This window comes from Chlamydotis macqueenii, chromosome 13 (genome assembly GCF_036417535.1).
Source record: "Chlamydotis macqueenii isolate bChlMac1 chromosome 13, bChlMac1.mat, whole genome shotgun sequence".
In the NCBI taxonomy this organism is placed as follows: domain Eukaryota; kingdom Metazoa; phylum Chordata; class Aves; order Otidiformes; family Otididae; genus Chlamydotis; species Chlamydotis macqueenii.
The window spans coordinates 13,511,013-13,525,150 of NC_141568.1; the positions used below are offsets into that span (position 1 = coordinate 13,511,013).

A 14,138-nucleotide genomic window follows, 5' to 3' on the forward strand; every position below is an offset into this window, starting at 1 on the left:
AGAAACACCTACACACTGGGATATGCTTAGTCATTTTAAAATTAAAATTACTTTTTTTTTTGGACTCTGATAACAGAATGTGGTGCCTTTGTTGCTGAAATATTTTCATCTTTTAATCATCACCTGACTACATTTTAAATGTAGATCATTTTAAATCAGTCTTATATCTTTAAAAACTTTACAACCACATTTTAAAAAAAATATGCCTACCTTGTTTTGTCAAAAGTCTGTAGAAGTAGCAAGCACATTTTCCCAAATGCCTCTTGGAATAGCACCCAGTCAGAAAAATAGATGATTTGGGATGAGGCCATGTTTGCCCCATCCCAAACAGCTGAGCTGGGTTAGCAAATTCAAAACATACATCACTGTCAAAACTCAGAACCCTTACAAAAACTACACAAAACAACAACAACCAGAAATGTCCAAACCCCCCAACTGGTAACAAACCCTTCTACAAATTCTAGCTCAGATCCTCAGTCTCATGGTGAAACATCAAATATCTACAGCAAACTAATATCTGATACCGTTATAGAACCTCCTCTTGTCCTACTAGATCTTGTTTGGTTCTCATCAGATCTTTACCATGACCATGAAAATTCTGCAATCTGTTGGAAGATAGACAATAAGATCACATCTCTATGGCTCTTTTCCTCTTAAATGAAATAATGTTTGTAAAACTTGTGCTCTTAAAAAGGCAGCCATACAAGTCTTCCTAGTTTTCTCTCCCACTTGAAAATTGTTTATTTCCACCTGTACACTGATTCACAGCCCCAGCAGTTTCTACAAATTACCTTTCCTCTAGAATATTATTATGGTGTCCTGTAATTACTACATCACAACTAACTGCGCTTACCAACAGTACAGTGCTCTGAGTTGGGTAAATCATTATCTGCTCAGGCTCAGATATCACAAACTTGCTGGGAAAGAAATAAATTACAGATCAATACTACTGGAACTGGGATGATCTATCCCACTTAATTAGAACTACCATATTTCAGTACATTTCACATAACAGTTACAAAGATTCAGTGAATCACTTATATGAAAAAGTCAAACCCTTAAGTAAATCTTAATAAGGCCAGTCCCTAAACTACCACTGCACAGCAAAAGTTTTTTAATGCACAATCAAAATAATTTAGTAGTAACACCATTAGCAACAGCCAAATTTCAAAACAGCTCCTTATACAGCCAGTATGAAACACTAAATCTTCAGAGCCTTGCATAAATGAACTGGGTTGACTAGCTGTGAAATTGTGGTTAGGTTTCTAGAAGATGGTTTAGCTCAAGTGTCTTCACAACATATCTCTGTGTTACTTTTATCCTGCATTTTGGGAAAATTTTAGAAGACTGAACTAGTTAAAAGGCTTGCCTGGAGCAGGTATGCACCTACTCGTGTGTCCACCTAGTACTGAACTGAATCTTAGCACTGGAAGCTGTGACAAGTCAAGCATGAGACTGATTCTACAAAGTAAAATATATTTGGAAAAAAACCCCAAACCACAGATGTTTCTTCATTCACCCTAGTTGTTAGTAGAAGAATGGATCTTTCCCTCAGTCTGGGATTCATCTATGTGATAGATCTATTGTTCTCTTATCCTTGCAATTAACCCAAACAAGTTTTGGGTGAGAATATAATCCCAGATTGAGTGCTTAGTACAGAGAACTGCAACCTTGCCCAGAGGAAGGACTTTGTTAGAGAGCTGGGTTGGTGCTCCCAACAAGAGTCCGAGACACTCCGTTTCACAGTGCCGCTGCCCGAGCAGAAGCTGGGCTGTAGGTCAAGGCTGTAGCTCTGCGAGAGTAGCCAACAGCTTCCCTGTTGCAAAGGGAGGAAAGACTGCTATGGCATTCTGCCGCCCCGTCTCTTAAAACCGCTGCCCTTCCTCAGTGTGAATGGCCTGTATCTGCCAAGATTCATTTTACGAACTGAACTACCACCTCCAGAACAGCCCTTGGGAGTGGATTTGGTTTTAAATTGCCTGGCAGATATCATTTGCTGCTTGTTGTGTGGGGGAAGCAGCTGACAGCAGCTTTGTGTTGTTTCAGATGATCTTTCAGTGCAGTCAAAAGGGTGAAATCACACATATTATCTAATTAAAGAAACCAAACATACAAATTAATTGATATTATTTGTCTTGCATGCTGCTAGCATATCATCTTAGAAGATGTCCTTTTAAAAACAAAACCCCAATTTTATTTTCCTTTGAGAAAGTCCATCAAACATTTTAGACTACCCTGGCAGGTCAAGCCAAATCTATCACTGTCTAGCAAACCAGATTTAGAGTACTCTTAACAGAATACGCAAATCTACCAAAATATTTTATTTAATAGTAATTTAATATTTTAAAATATTTTCATTTGTCTGTGTCCACACAGGGACATGCAGTGTACATAGTCAGACAAAAAAAAAAAAATCCCAGAAACTGAGCTTTTTATTTAACTTTTTGCTACTCAAAAATATAGCAGGAACTTCTGTAAAATAATCCATTCTATCTTCAGGAAAGCAACTTTGTACGTTCTTCACAAATAATCAAAAATACTTCTAAGATACCCAAAGAGTACTCAAATTTCTTCCCTTAATGGAAAAGCATTTAAGGTATGCGGGAGGGGAGAGGGTGGAGGGTTTTTTACGCTAACTGTGCAGAACTAAAGGTGCAACAATATGCAAGCTTCCCATGCCATTCACACTGCTGAGTGAAACTGTGCTGAGCGAAACTGTGCTGAGTGAAGATAAAAATCGGACTGAAGTGTTTGCATCTCAGCCTGTGTTTGCGATTGATATGGAAGAAATGTATTTTGGCAATAATTACAGCTGCTATATTCCTTCACCTTCCTAATCACTGATGATGAGTTTCTGGGAACTATTTGACTTCCCCGGCAGTCTGAGCTCCAGACTGAACGTGCTGATGAGCAACGGAAAACACTGAAGCTGCGGCAGCTGGAGGCTGCCCACAGAAATGTGGTTATGAACATAACAAGTGCATTGTAAAACATGCTTTGCAGTTTTCAAACTTGATGTAAAATCTATTACTCATCAATTTCCAACAATAAACTGAAAAAAAAAAAGTTTTTTTCCCCACTTTGCAACTGATGCAGCAGGGCTACGAAGAGACCAAAAATTACATAGACAAGCTAAGAAAAAAGAAACAAAGAAATAAAAATGGGCAAAAATAATACACTGCACAAGGAACAGGAAAAATAATAAAGGGGATGTGTTATTTCAGAAGTGGCACAGCTTTCTCTCAAATAATGCTTTTTAATAGTAGTTACACACCTCCAAATCATGCCCTAAGAGTAGCAAGGGGAATGTTGACTCTTCCAAGGTGTTTTGGGATCACATTGCTTTGTTTAAATGAATCCGTGTCCTGCAGAAAAGGCAGAGGACCACTCACATGTCCTCACAGTGCTTCCTGAACCCTTCTCTAAAACGTCCTCAAGTTCAGCAACTTAAATTTGCTCGCCAGTATCGTCAGAGGTATTCTAGGATGGGACTTACTACACTTACCATCCTTTCAAAATACTACACAGAAATACCTCAATGAATTAAAGAACTGCAGTGAAAGAGAAAACAAGTGTGTCTGTAACAGCGCTTAACTGGTTTGTATGAGGTTACACAGATGAGAGGGAAATCAACAGCCAAGCACCGCCTGTGACTAGACCTCCTCAGAGCACCAAACCCGAAACTGACTCCGGAGCTGACAGCGCCAAGGAGAGCCGCAGCCCCGCCCAGCCAGCCCCCGAGCGGGCAGAGGTGGGATCGGCCCCGCACCGCTCCCCAGTGACCCCAGCTGAACCGACTGGAGGGGAAGCCGGAGACCCGGGCCCAGGACTCGGAGATGAGTCTCACACCCGGGACGCAGCGCACAGGGGGACGTTCAGACAGCAGCTTCCGAAAACAAAGCAACTGCCATGTATTTGGGTCAATCCGAGACGGGATTTGTTTCCTGATAACGCCCAAAGCTCAGGGAAGATGAAGACCCTTTCGTGCTTGCCACTGCACGCAACTGCCGGGAGCACTCTTCCAACCCAAACCAGCCCACGGCTCTAGCATTTCGCGATCCCACCCTGCGTCACCGGAGCCAGGCGGCCCCTCCCGCCAGCACAGCTCCGCAGCTCCCACCCAAAGGTTGCACCCCCTTCCCCGCCGGGCGCCTGCAGCCACAGCGGGACCCGGCCACCCGGGGCAGGCCCACCCGCCGCCGCCCCAGCACTGCCCCCGTCAGCACCGGCACGGCCCCCTGCGCCGTGACGTCTGACACCATCGCCCAACGGCGCTGCTGTGACGCCACCACCGCGCGACGGCGTGGCGTCAGCGCGCGTGCGCAGCCTCCCGGCGCCGGGAAGGTCGCAGCGGTGACCGGCCCAGCAGCCGCCGCCGCCGCCATGTTGTCCGTGGCCGCCCGCTCCGGGCCCTTCGCGCCCTACCTGTCGGCCGCGGCGCACGCCGTGCCCGGCCCGCTGAAGCCGCTGGCGCCGGCGGCAGCGCGCCTGGCCGAGAAGGTGCCGCTAGACCTGAAGCGGCCTCTGCTCTGCCGGGAGTCGATGAACGGCCGGTCGGCCCGGGGGGCCCTCGTCGCCGGTTCCAGCCTCAACGGTGCGGGCCGGGGGTCGGGACGTCGCGGGCCGGGCCCTGGGGGAGCCGCGCGGGGCGGGCGGCGGCCGCGTCCCGTCGGCTCAGCGGGCTGGGTCTGGGCCCAGGGGCCAGCCGCCGCCCCAGGCAGGACGGGGACTTGGGGGGCAGCGCCTCCGTCTGCGCCCCTCGGGCACCGCTGGGCGAGGATCAGGGGGAAGAGGGGGCTCGGGGCAACGGGTGGCGAGGTCGTCCCCAGCGCTCAAGCCCGGCCTGGCAGCTGGGGGAAGCAGCGGCCTGAATCAGGGGAGAGGGTCTGGCTTCTTTTTTTAAAAAAAAAAATATCCAAGTTATCACAGTAACAGGCATTTGTGACCATGGAGTTAAGGGCACTTGAAAACCTGCTGCCTTTTGGTGACTGTCGGGTGGAGTTTTATTTTGCAGTTGGGAAGATGCAGGAAAACTGTTTTGTTCAATAAGGTATTAACTGAGGGGCACCAAAGCGGAGATGTGCAGTGAGAACACACAGTGGGTTTTACTATTGCTGAAAAATAGCACTAACAGTTCACTGTGTCAAAACCATCACTGTTTTGTCTTTTGAAATGCCTCTATTTCCCCCCCAGTTCATGCAGTGTTCGGAAAAGCATGAGCCAGGTAAATTTAGTCTCAGGTTGTTCTTGCAGAACCTAACTTCCAGCCAAAGGGCAGTGGTTCTCCATGAAACAGAGTGGTTTGCATTTCATGGAGAAAAACTGCCCTTGTCTGCTGATGCTGGACATGTCCTAACGGTTGGCTTCATAGTGTTAGGTAGGATGTTTGTGTAAGTCTAGGAGATGGCAGTGCCGTGTGGAAAGTGCTCTGTAGTGATCAGAACCACATACTGACCCTCACCTGTAAAGGATATGTTCAGGTGAAAAGTCTACAAATCTGTAACTAAGGTAGCTGACATTTAGCCTTGTTCTTAGTTTTAATTAACATCAAGCATGCTTCTCACTGAATATAAGGAATTTTTGGAAGTTAATTGTATTACTTGTTACTAAATCAAATACTTTAAGTCTTGATACTGAAATAAACTAGTATGGTTTACTTTCAGAATGTTGAATTTCAGTTCAATTTCTCTACAGTTAAAATCCTACAGGCAAATACCTTTTCTGTACTGAGTTACTTGTAAACAAATGTAAACATTTTCCCCATTGTAGTGCATATAAATCCCTGAGAGTTACTGTAAGTACTTTGAGAGAAGAGTCTTTATTAACCTCTGTTATCTTTTGTGTCAACTGCTAGGAAAAAAATAAATACTAAATAGTTCTTTTCAAATAACAGAGGTTGCACTTTGGTGAGTGATACGTGTTCTGTCTTTAGCATGTTCTTCGGCTTATACGTTTTCATTGAGGGAAGCAGCTTTCTTTTGCTGGAGAAACTAATGGAAGGCCTCAGTTAGCAGTCACATCTTGTTGGTTTAGTACACAGGTTTGACATGGCATTCCCACTTGAAAAGCTTGGGAATTGGATAGTTATTAGCTTTATTCCTAAATGCTTCTATAAAGTGAGCTTTGGAAATAGGGGACTGTAAGTTAAAGAATTATTTACTGGGGCAGTTAGCTTTGACAACAGTTTAATGTAAAGGGGGAGGTTTTTCTGCACCCTTAGCAGGCTTTGTATAATTTTCAAAGAATAGGTAAAACAGTTTCACAAATCACCTGTTCATCTACTTCTGGAAGCCATTTTCTTGCAACTTAAATTTGAAATGTATAATTAGCAGAATCCTACCCACACTACCCATTATTTAAAAAAGCAATTTAAAAAGTATAACTTACTATGATGTATTCTGTTTTCACCTGAAAGTGTTATCATTTCATATTCCTTTTCCTGCAGCACCTGCCAGTGTTCGTTTCGTCCATAATGATGTCATGGTACCTGACTTCTCTGACTATCGTCGTCAAGATGTGCTAGATGCCACCACGTCTTCTCAAGGCAGCAGTGAAGCTAGGAAAGGGTTTTCCTACCTCCTGACTGCAACGACATGTGTAGCAACTGCGTATACTGCTAAGAATGTTGTCACCCAGTTCATTTCCAGCCTGAGTGCCTCTGCTGATGTGCTAGCGTTGTCAAAGATTGAGATCAAGTTATCTGACATTCCAGAAGGCAAGAATATGGCTTTCAAGTGGAGAGGGAAGCCCCTTTTTGTGCGTCACAGAACGCAGGCAGAGATTAATCAGGAAGCTGAAGTTGATGTGTCTAAACTGAGGGATCCGCAGCATGACTTAGACAGAGTAAAGAAACCAGAATGGGTCATATTGGTAGGTGTCTGCACTCATCTTGGTTGTGTACCCATTGCTAACTCTGGAGATTTTGGCGGTTATTACTGCCCTTGCCATGGGTCCCATTACGATGCCTCTGGCAGAATCAGGAAAGGTCCCGCTCCCTATAACCTTGAAGTTCCGACTTACCAGTTTGTTGGTGATGATTTAGTGGTTGTTGGCTGAATAGGTGCTTGCTCACTTTCATGTTCCTGTGAATGTACATTGAAAAGGGTTAACTGAGATTCTGGAACTCTGTAAAACCAGATGATCCTGAAAACATACTAGCTGTCTAGATTCTCAACCAGAAGTATGCTTGAATACTTCCCTGTGTTCAATTTTAATAAAAACTTGGAGTGAGCACTTGTTCCTGGCTTCAAATCACGTGTATTTATTTGTGTACTGACTTGCATGTCTAGTCAAAGAGATACTGCAACAGACCCAGAATATATTTATGGAGCCCTCCTGAAGGGCTGCTGATTCAAGGCAGATGCTGAACCACAAAGCCGTTGTTTCCTTAATACCAAATTTTTTCATTATTGGTATATTGGTTTTGGTTTTACTGCATTAATGGTGAGAAAAAAGATTTTTAAAAGATCTTGCTATGAACTAACAGTCTTTGGAGTAAATTTCAACACAGAATCCTATAAGATGTAATTGTTTTCCTTCTAGTGTTTTTGTTTGTTTCTTTTCAAAGGAAGTAAAGGAAAAAGTAAATAAAAACTTACCTAGAAATAAAACTCTTTTACACTGTTCAGAGGCAGTTTATAATTGTTTACCTGGAATAGAAGCGATGTAATTTTTTGATAAATTGGACAAAAAGAAGTGTGTCATGTTAGAATTACAAAAGGATTTTTTTACTTGCAGATAAGGTTTGATCTCATGTGTATCTAAATATCAGATCAAGTGCTTAGGAAACTGGAAAATTTGTGACACTTTTCCAAACAAAATAAGTTGAGAAGGAAGTAAAAAGGGGATTCCAAATTTTACAGAGGGTGAAAAATAAATCTGAAGAACCACTCAGTCTGGACTAATCTTTAACTTTAGACATAGCAAAAGGTTGTGTTGCCATCGGAGATATCTTAAGACTCAGTGAAAATTATTGTTTCATATTGCCTATAGGCTAAGCTTAATAAAGGCCAAAACACTGAAACCTCTCTTACCTACATGCTGACTTTGAAGGCAGGGAGAAACAAATGCAGCCTGAAATGGATCTTTTAACCAGTGCTGCCAATGGTCCTGTCAATACAAAAAAAAAAAAAAGGTAGTAATCAATTGCTTTCAATACATGAGGAGAAACGAGGTTTGCTGTTTCCAGAACAAAACAAAACAAGCAAAAAAAACCCAAACAAAACACCAGCAAACTATCTTGTCATTCGTGTTTGCTTCCCATTCTTTAATGCTGTTCTGTGAACGCATCTGTCTTGCACTGCATTAATGTGCTCCTTCAGTTGCAGAACAGAAAATGCGATCCTCTGAATTCCTTGGGTCTGGAATGTTTAGCTTTACATGAGATATATGTGAGGCTGTGATGACAGCTGGATTGAAGCTGAGGTTTTAAGCCAGAACATTGATGCATATAGCTCAACTGTTACGAGGCAATCCAGTGAGAAAAAGACCATAGGTGACTACTACAGAAGAGAAGTTCTTAGGTATGCATTTCACACCATTTCATGAATTTGACCTTCATGCCTTATCACTATGTCCGCAAAAACATTCTCAAGAACTTTTTTTGGTATCATGAACTGTGCTAAGCCAGAACTGAAAGATATGTTCCTGAACTTTTATCTAAATAACTGGTATTTGTGTATGTGCCTTGTATTATAGGGTTGGTCTTCTCTCAGATTTTGTATTTTAAGAAAAGCCACTTGGTATCTCCTGAAGTAGCATTAGAGCACTGCTCACAAGTAGCTACTCTTACCTCATCCTAAAAATGTTTTTTAGCCCCTGGGTTACACTGCTTAGTCCTAATCTTTGTTTACATAATCACTAAGTAACTGCAGAACCAGTAAATTTGCCCCCTGTAAGCAAGGAATGGCCAGGGCAGTTTTGAAGTTGCCAAGTGAGCACAGGGAAAGCTAAACTAGTTAGGTCACAGCTGCGCTTAAAGGGTCACATACAAAATTAATTGTGCAGAATAAGCTGTTACTTAAATTACATCAGACAGACTCGATCAAATCTTACCAATCTACAACTGATGCAGCACCACGACACTGAACACATCTGAGAACAAACCAGAACAACCAGAACAAACCAGCAGCCTTTACTGCAAACATGAGATGCCAGCAATGCCTTTTTTTTTGCCAGACTGATGACAACAGTTGAAAAAGCTGGAGTATTGATTCTCAGGCAATGCAGGTGCGATATTCTGAATTCTCTCTTCAGTTAAAGGCTTTGTGCTTTTGAAGTGGAAAAAAAATCATTTATAATGGGCCAAGCAGGCCTTAGAAAAGATTTACTAGAATTTGAGAAATATGGTAAAGATATAATAGCCTCAAATCTCAAAAACTACTCAAGTGGTAATGCAAGTACAGACAAAAAAAAAAAAACAAACATCAAATTTCATCTGAACACATTAAACCACTTTTTTTTTACTGTGAAGGTTATCAAACACTGGAATAAGTTGTCTGGAGAGGTTGTAGAGTATCCGTGGAGATACCTAAATCCAACTGGACAGTCCTGAGGAACCCCGCTTGAGCAAGGAGGCTGGACTAGATCATCTCAAGAGGTCCCTTCCAACCTCAGCGATGCTGTGATTTGCAAGAAATTACATCCAGTTGTTGTATCGTCTTGTCTGAGACAAGAAACTCTGGAAGGTCCAAACTCCCCAAGGGGGAAGTATAACACAAGCAAGGGTAAACCTCCACGCAGTGATGTGCTGGTTACCAGTAATGAGCTCATAATTACCCTGCGGGCTAAGATGTCCTTGGAAGGAGCTCTCATACTGTCACTAATTACAGACATCACCGCCATGCAGATGGGTAGTGTTACCCTTCTCATGGCTGGTGTGCCCTGCGCGGCTGGAAGAACGAGTATTCAAGTACACAGGAAAATACTGTTTTATTTCATTGAATTCTGAAGATTCATTGTGTTCCTAGGAAGCAACTGCTCGGTGGGCTTTATGTCTGTGTATTTCCACTTTGACTGCCTGCACTTCCCTAGTGGCTTTGCCAGGACTCTATTCCTAATGTCAGATCCTTTTAGCTTAAATTGTTTGCCAGTAAAAACAGAAGCAAATAGAGATTTCATAAAGCCAACAGGGTACCTTTCCCCTTTCAAAAAATGAATGAAGCCCCACTTCTCCCCTCACAACTGGAATTTCCTCACATTTGTGTAAGACAACTCTGTGCTCTGCAGGCTTTTCTTTCTGAGTGGCAGTTTGAAGTCACACTGTTCCTGTGCCTCAGACTGTCAGCCATCTGACCACTCTGCTTTAGCCAGCCAGGCCAGCGTCATTCACTGCTCCTGACTTGACAGTGTGGCAAGAGCTAAAAGCAAGCACAGTTTGATGCTGGTACAGGTTTGCCAGGCTGATCAGTGCTGGGGCCTGACGTTTTTCAGCAGCGAAGCTGTAGAGCGCAAGGCTGTGCCAGGGAGAGGAGCTGCATCGCCTGCCACTCGTCTGCATGCCTCTTAGACGTGAAGCAGCAGCCACATATCGGTTTCTTCTCAGCTGGCTACTTTTTCTCCTTTAGAACAAAACAGTCTTTATGAAATTGCTGAATGGTGTTCATGTTTATTTAACAAGAAAAGCTCTTCAGATAAGGGGAATAAATATACTGAAATCAAAACATAATCTTTAATATTTGACATTTCAAAAGCTTTGTCTTTCCTTTAGAAGAGGGACAACATTTTTAATGGCTACTACTGTCAAAGCAATAATTAGTGCAGAGACTCTAAATGAAAATTCAGAATATTAAGTCATTTTCATGGCTAATGACACGTGGTTTTTTAACCCTTCTGATTTGTTAGGTCCACTTCTCAGCACTGTTACCTACATGAAGAAAAAACTCTATGAAGAGGGTTCCTAAGCAGTTCTGCTATATCTGAGTGACACGGTAGTCACTTCCTCAGTTAAAGGAGCCTTCACCTTCTGAGCAATACATTTCTCACCTATAGAAGTGACAAGTGAACAACAATGACCCTCTCCAACCTTGAAAAAGAAAAAAGTAAATAATTTATAGATGGAATGAGAGAGTTTAAAGCTACTGAAGGCTGGGTGTCCTCAATGGATAAAATTTTCTCAGCTACCTACAGATGATGTTTATTTTACATGTTAATTGCTTTTATACTCCATAGAGATGCAGCACTGTTCATTATTCCAATTATTCACATTCTAAGACAATTTTTTGTTATTTATAGTGTTATGAAGCTCTGGCTATGATCTGTATTAACTGTGACAGATTTTCTGCTTTCAAGTAATTACGTTTCAGTAAGAGTTTTGAAGAGATGGCTAAATGAAAAATACCTTTCATGTTAATAATGCAGGTGATCCTGTCTCTGAAGGACTGTAGCACTTCATGCCCATTAAAGTCTTGCAATTTTGCTGACCACTAGATGTTTTGCAATCACCATGAAAATCCAAATTTTCTCTCATCATAACCTTTTAGAAACATGCCATTTACACAGACTCAGATCAAAAGTATCCTTTAATCTGGGGACTTGCTTTGATACCCCTAAAATCTGATGGTGTTCAGGGTGATTCCCCAGAACAGTTCCCATTCATTCTGCTGCTATTGAAAGTATTTGACAGTCCTGCAAGTCATCATCTTAAGTTAAAAGTCTGGAAGAGGAGAGAGAAACGTGATGGCCATCTGCAAACAGCTAGAGGAACCGCAACATCACACAGGAAACACGACACAACCAAAGATACATCTCATGCCTTTGGAATGTCCTTCCAGAGCATCCTCCCTTTCTTTTTCTGCAACCTGGGAATTCACCTCTGTGCAACTAGAGCAGCAAATGAGGAGGGAACAGCTTCCAAGAATTACTTTTGTCCAAAACCCAAATAGTTAGTCGCAAATGTAATAAGCCGCACTTGACAAATTATTCAGCATAATTATGACCTTTTAAGAACTACTGTAATAGCCTTTATTCTTGCAGAAAATATTTAAGCATTGTTTTTTTTTAAAGGAAGATACGAGAGCTTTTATGCACTAAAACCAGAGGAAGAACATATCTGTATCATTAGAAAGCTTTGTCATAACATGGGCGCAGAATGATGTCACGTAAAGCCTACAAGGAAACATTGACCTCAACATTTCGAAACTTTTAGATCTCAGCTGTGATTTCAACTTTTGAAATGGTACTGTTGCATTGTACTTGAAAAACAGAATACATGTGTGTTCTGCTTGCAAAGCAGGTATCTACTCCCAAGAAAGCATTACACCCTTTCTGCATTCCCGTGCTCCTCCTGGGAATCAAAGAGGCAAAACACAACAACAAGGTGGAGCGCTCCAGTGGATAACACCATACATACTCCCTGAGCACATACAGCTGGAGCCAGGCAAGCTCACATGTGCAGCTGGATTCGTTTTGCATTCCTGCCTGGAAAGTGAGCCTGCCAGGATGCAGCCAAGCTGAGCCAGAGCAACAGGGGCTCTGGGCGCATCCTGAATCTGGCATTTCTGAAATCTTTAAGCTGCAGAATACCTTGTCGTTCAGTAATCCTAATCCAAGCTGCCATCAAACCCCAAGATCTTCGGTGTTAGACTAGAGCCTACAAACCTTCCCAGCTTTAGTTCCTGTAACTATAGAAAAGTAAACCAGAAAATTTCCAAGATGCAAGTGGTATAAGCTTATTCTCTAATAAAACAGTAAAATAAAGAACTCAATCAGATTCCTAGAATTAAGCAGTATTAACCAGAGACTACAATGTGGTCTGACATAATGCTGATATCTGGCTATATTAAGCCAGAATTCTGTCTGACACCAGCTTTACAATAAGTGCCATTAATTTCAGGGATTCTGTCTCAATTTATTCAAGCAGCAGTGACAATTTCAAACCATTGTGTCCAGCCTATTTTGTGAACAACCCACATCCTATGTGCATGCAAATATTAATTCTAACATATAATTTTCATTGTGCCTCATGAAAGAAAGAAAAACGAATAGATTGCTTTCCTCTTTCCTTTTCAAATGAATTCAGACAATACAAAGTTCCTGTAGCTGAAGCAAGTGGACAAACATAAAAATGGCATGTTGCCCATATTACAACAGGCTCAGGACATTGGAACGGTTCAGCTGAGGCACCTGATTCTGCCAGATTAATTTAAAGGCCAACCCTACAGAAAGACGCTGAGATTCTAAGTCCGACTTGGATGTCATAAACTCATTAGAGTTGTTCTTATAGTGTTTAACATCCTGCATTAACTATGACTAGCACCTAATGAAATGCAAGAAAGAAACAACAGATTATAACTTGGCTTGCTTAAACAAAACACAGAAGTGTTGGCATTTATTGTCCTAACACAGTTAGCAAACTGTGTCACAACTGCATGTATTTTCTTCATGAACTACTTAGCATTATAACATTTTAATAACGTCAAGATCATTAATTGTGACATTGCCTTGTTCTAGCAATGTGTATTCAAAATGTGATGTACCGTATTGTTTCCTACACGCACTTTTCTTTTTCCCCCCAGCATTAGAAATCTAAAATAAGCCATTCTGAAATCAAACCCTATCAGACGCGTATGTTACTTGGTTTTACCTAGCTGTTACAGGAGTTAGAAATATGAGACAGGGGATGGTCTCTTCTGTCTATAAATGGCAGGAGAATTAGTAGGGAAAGATAACTTCCACATTTAATAATATTTAATAGTATGTAGTTAGTGATGGCTGATATCTTTTGTCAGCCAATTACAGATTTGGCAACTGCACTATGACTTAGTCCTCTCCTGTGCCAAAGAGAAGTTGCACACCTAGAGGCAGAGCTGGGATCAGAAGGCAGTTCAAGTGATAGCTGGTCTTGCTTCAGGACTTAGCAGGAGCCTGCATTTATCTTTAGTAAAAAATTCTATAATAAAAATCACCAATATACAGATGTCTGTGCATATTTTTCTGCAAGCAATCTAATAGTAATGTCAGACAGAATTGGTTTACTCCCACCGTGTAACATGGTAACAGAACTCCAGATTTTCCTCTGTGAGCAGTCATATAATTTGCAAGTAATTACAATACATGTCACCCTCTAATTCCTATCACAAATAAAAAGTGCCAGCTTCCTGCAGAGATCCATTGGTTTGCACAGCCCTAGGACGATCGAA

The 14,138-nt window shown here is 42.0% G+C and overlaps 1 protein-coding gene across 1 annotated transcript; it reads left to right on the forward strand.

Moving 5' to 3' along the window:
• The first annotated feature begins 4,327 nt into the window (after positions 1 to 4,327).
• Positions 4,328 to 7,238, forward strand: UQCRFS1 (ubiquinol-cytochrome c reductase, Rieske iron-sulfur polypeptide 1). Its single transcript, XM_086758392.1, has 2 exons — positions 4,328 to 4,594; positions 6,446 to 7,238. Exons 1-2 carry the CDS (start codon positions 4,384 to 4,386, stop codon positions 7,054 to 7,056), a joined length of 822 nt encoding a protein of 273 aa, XP_086614518.1. The 5' UTR covers positions 4,328 to 4,383; the 3' UTR covers positions 7,057 to 7,238.
• The last annotated feature ends 6,900 nt before the right edge of the window (positions 7,239 to 14,138 follow it).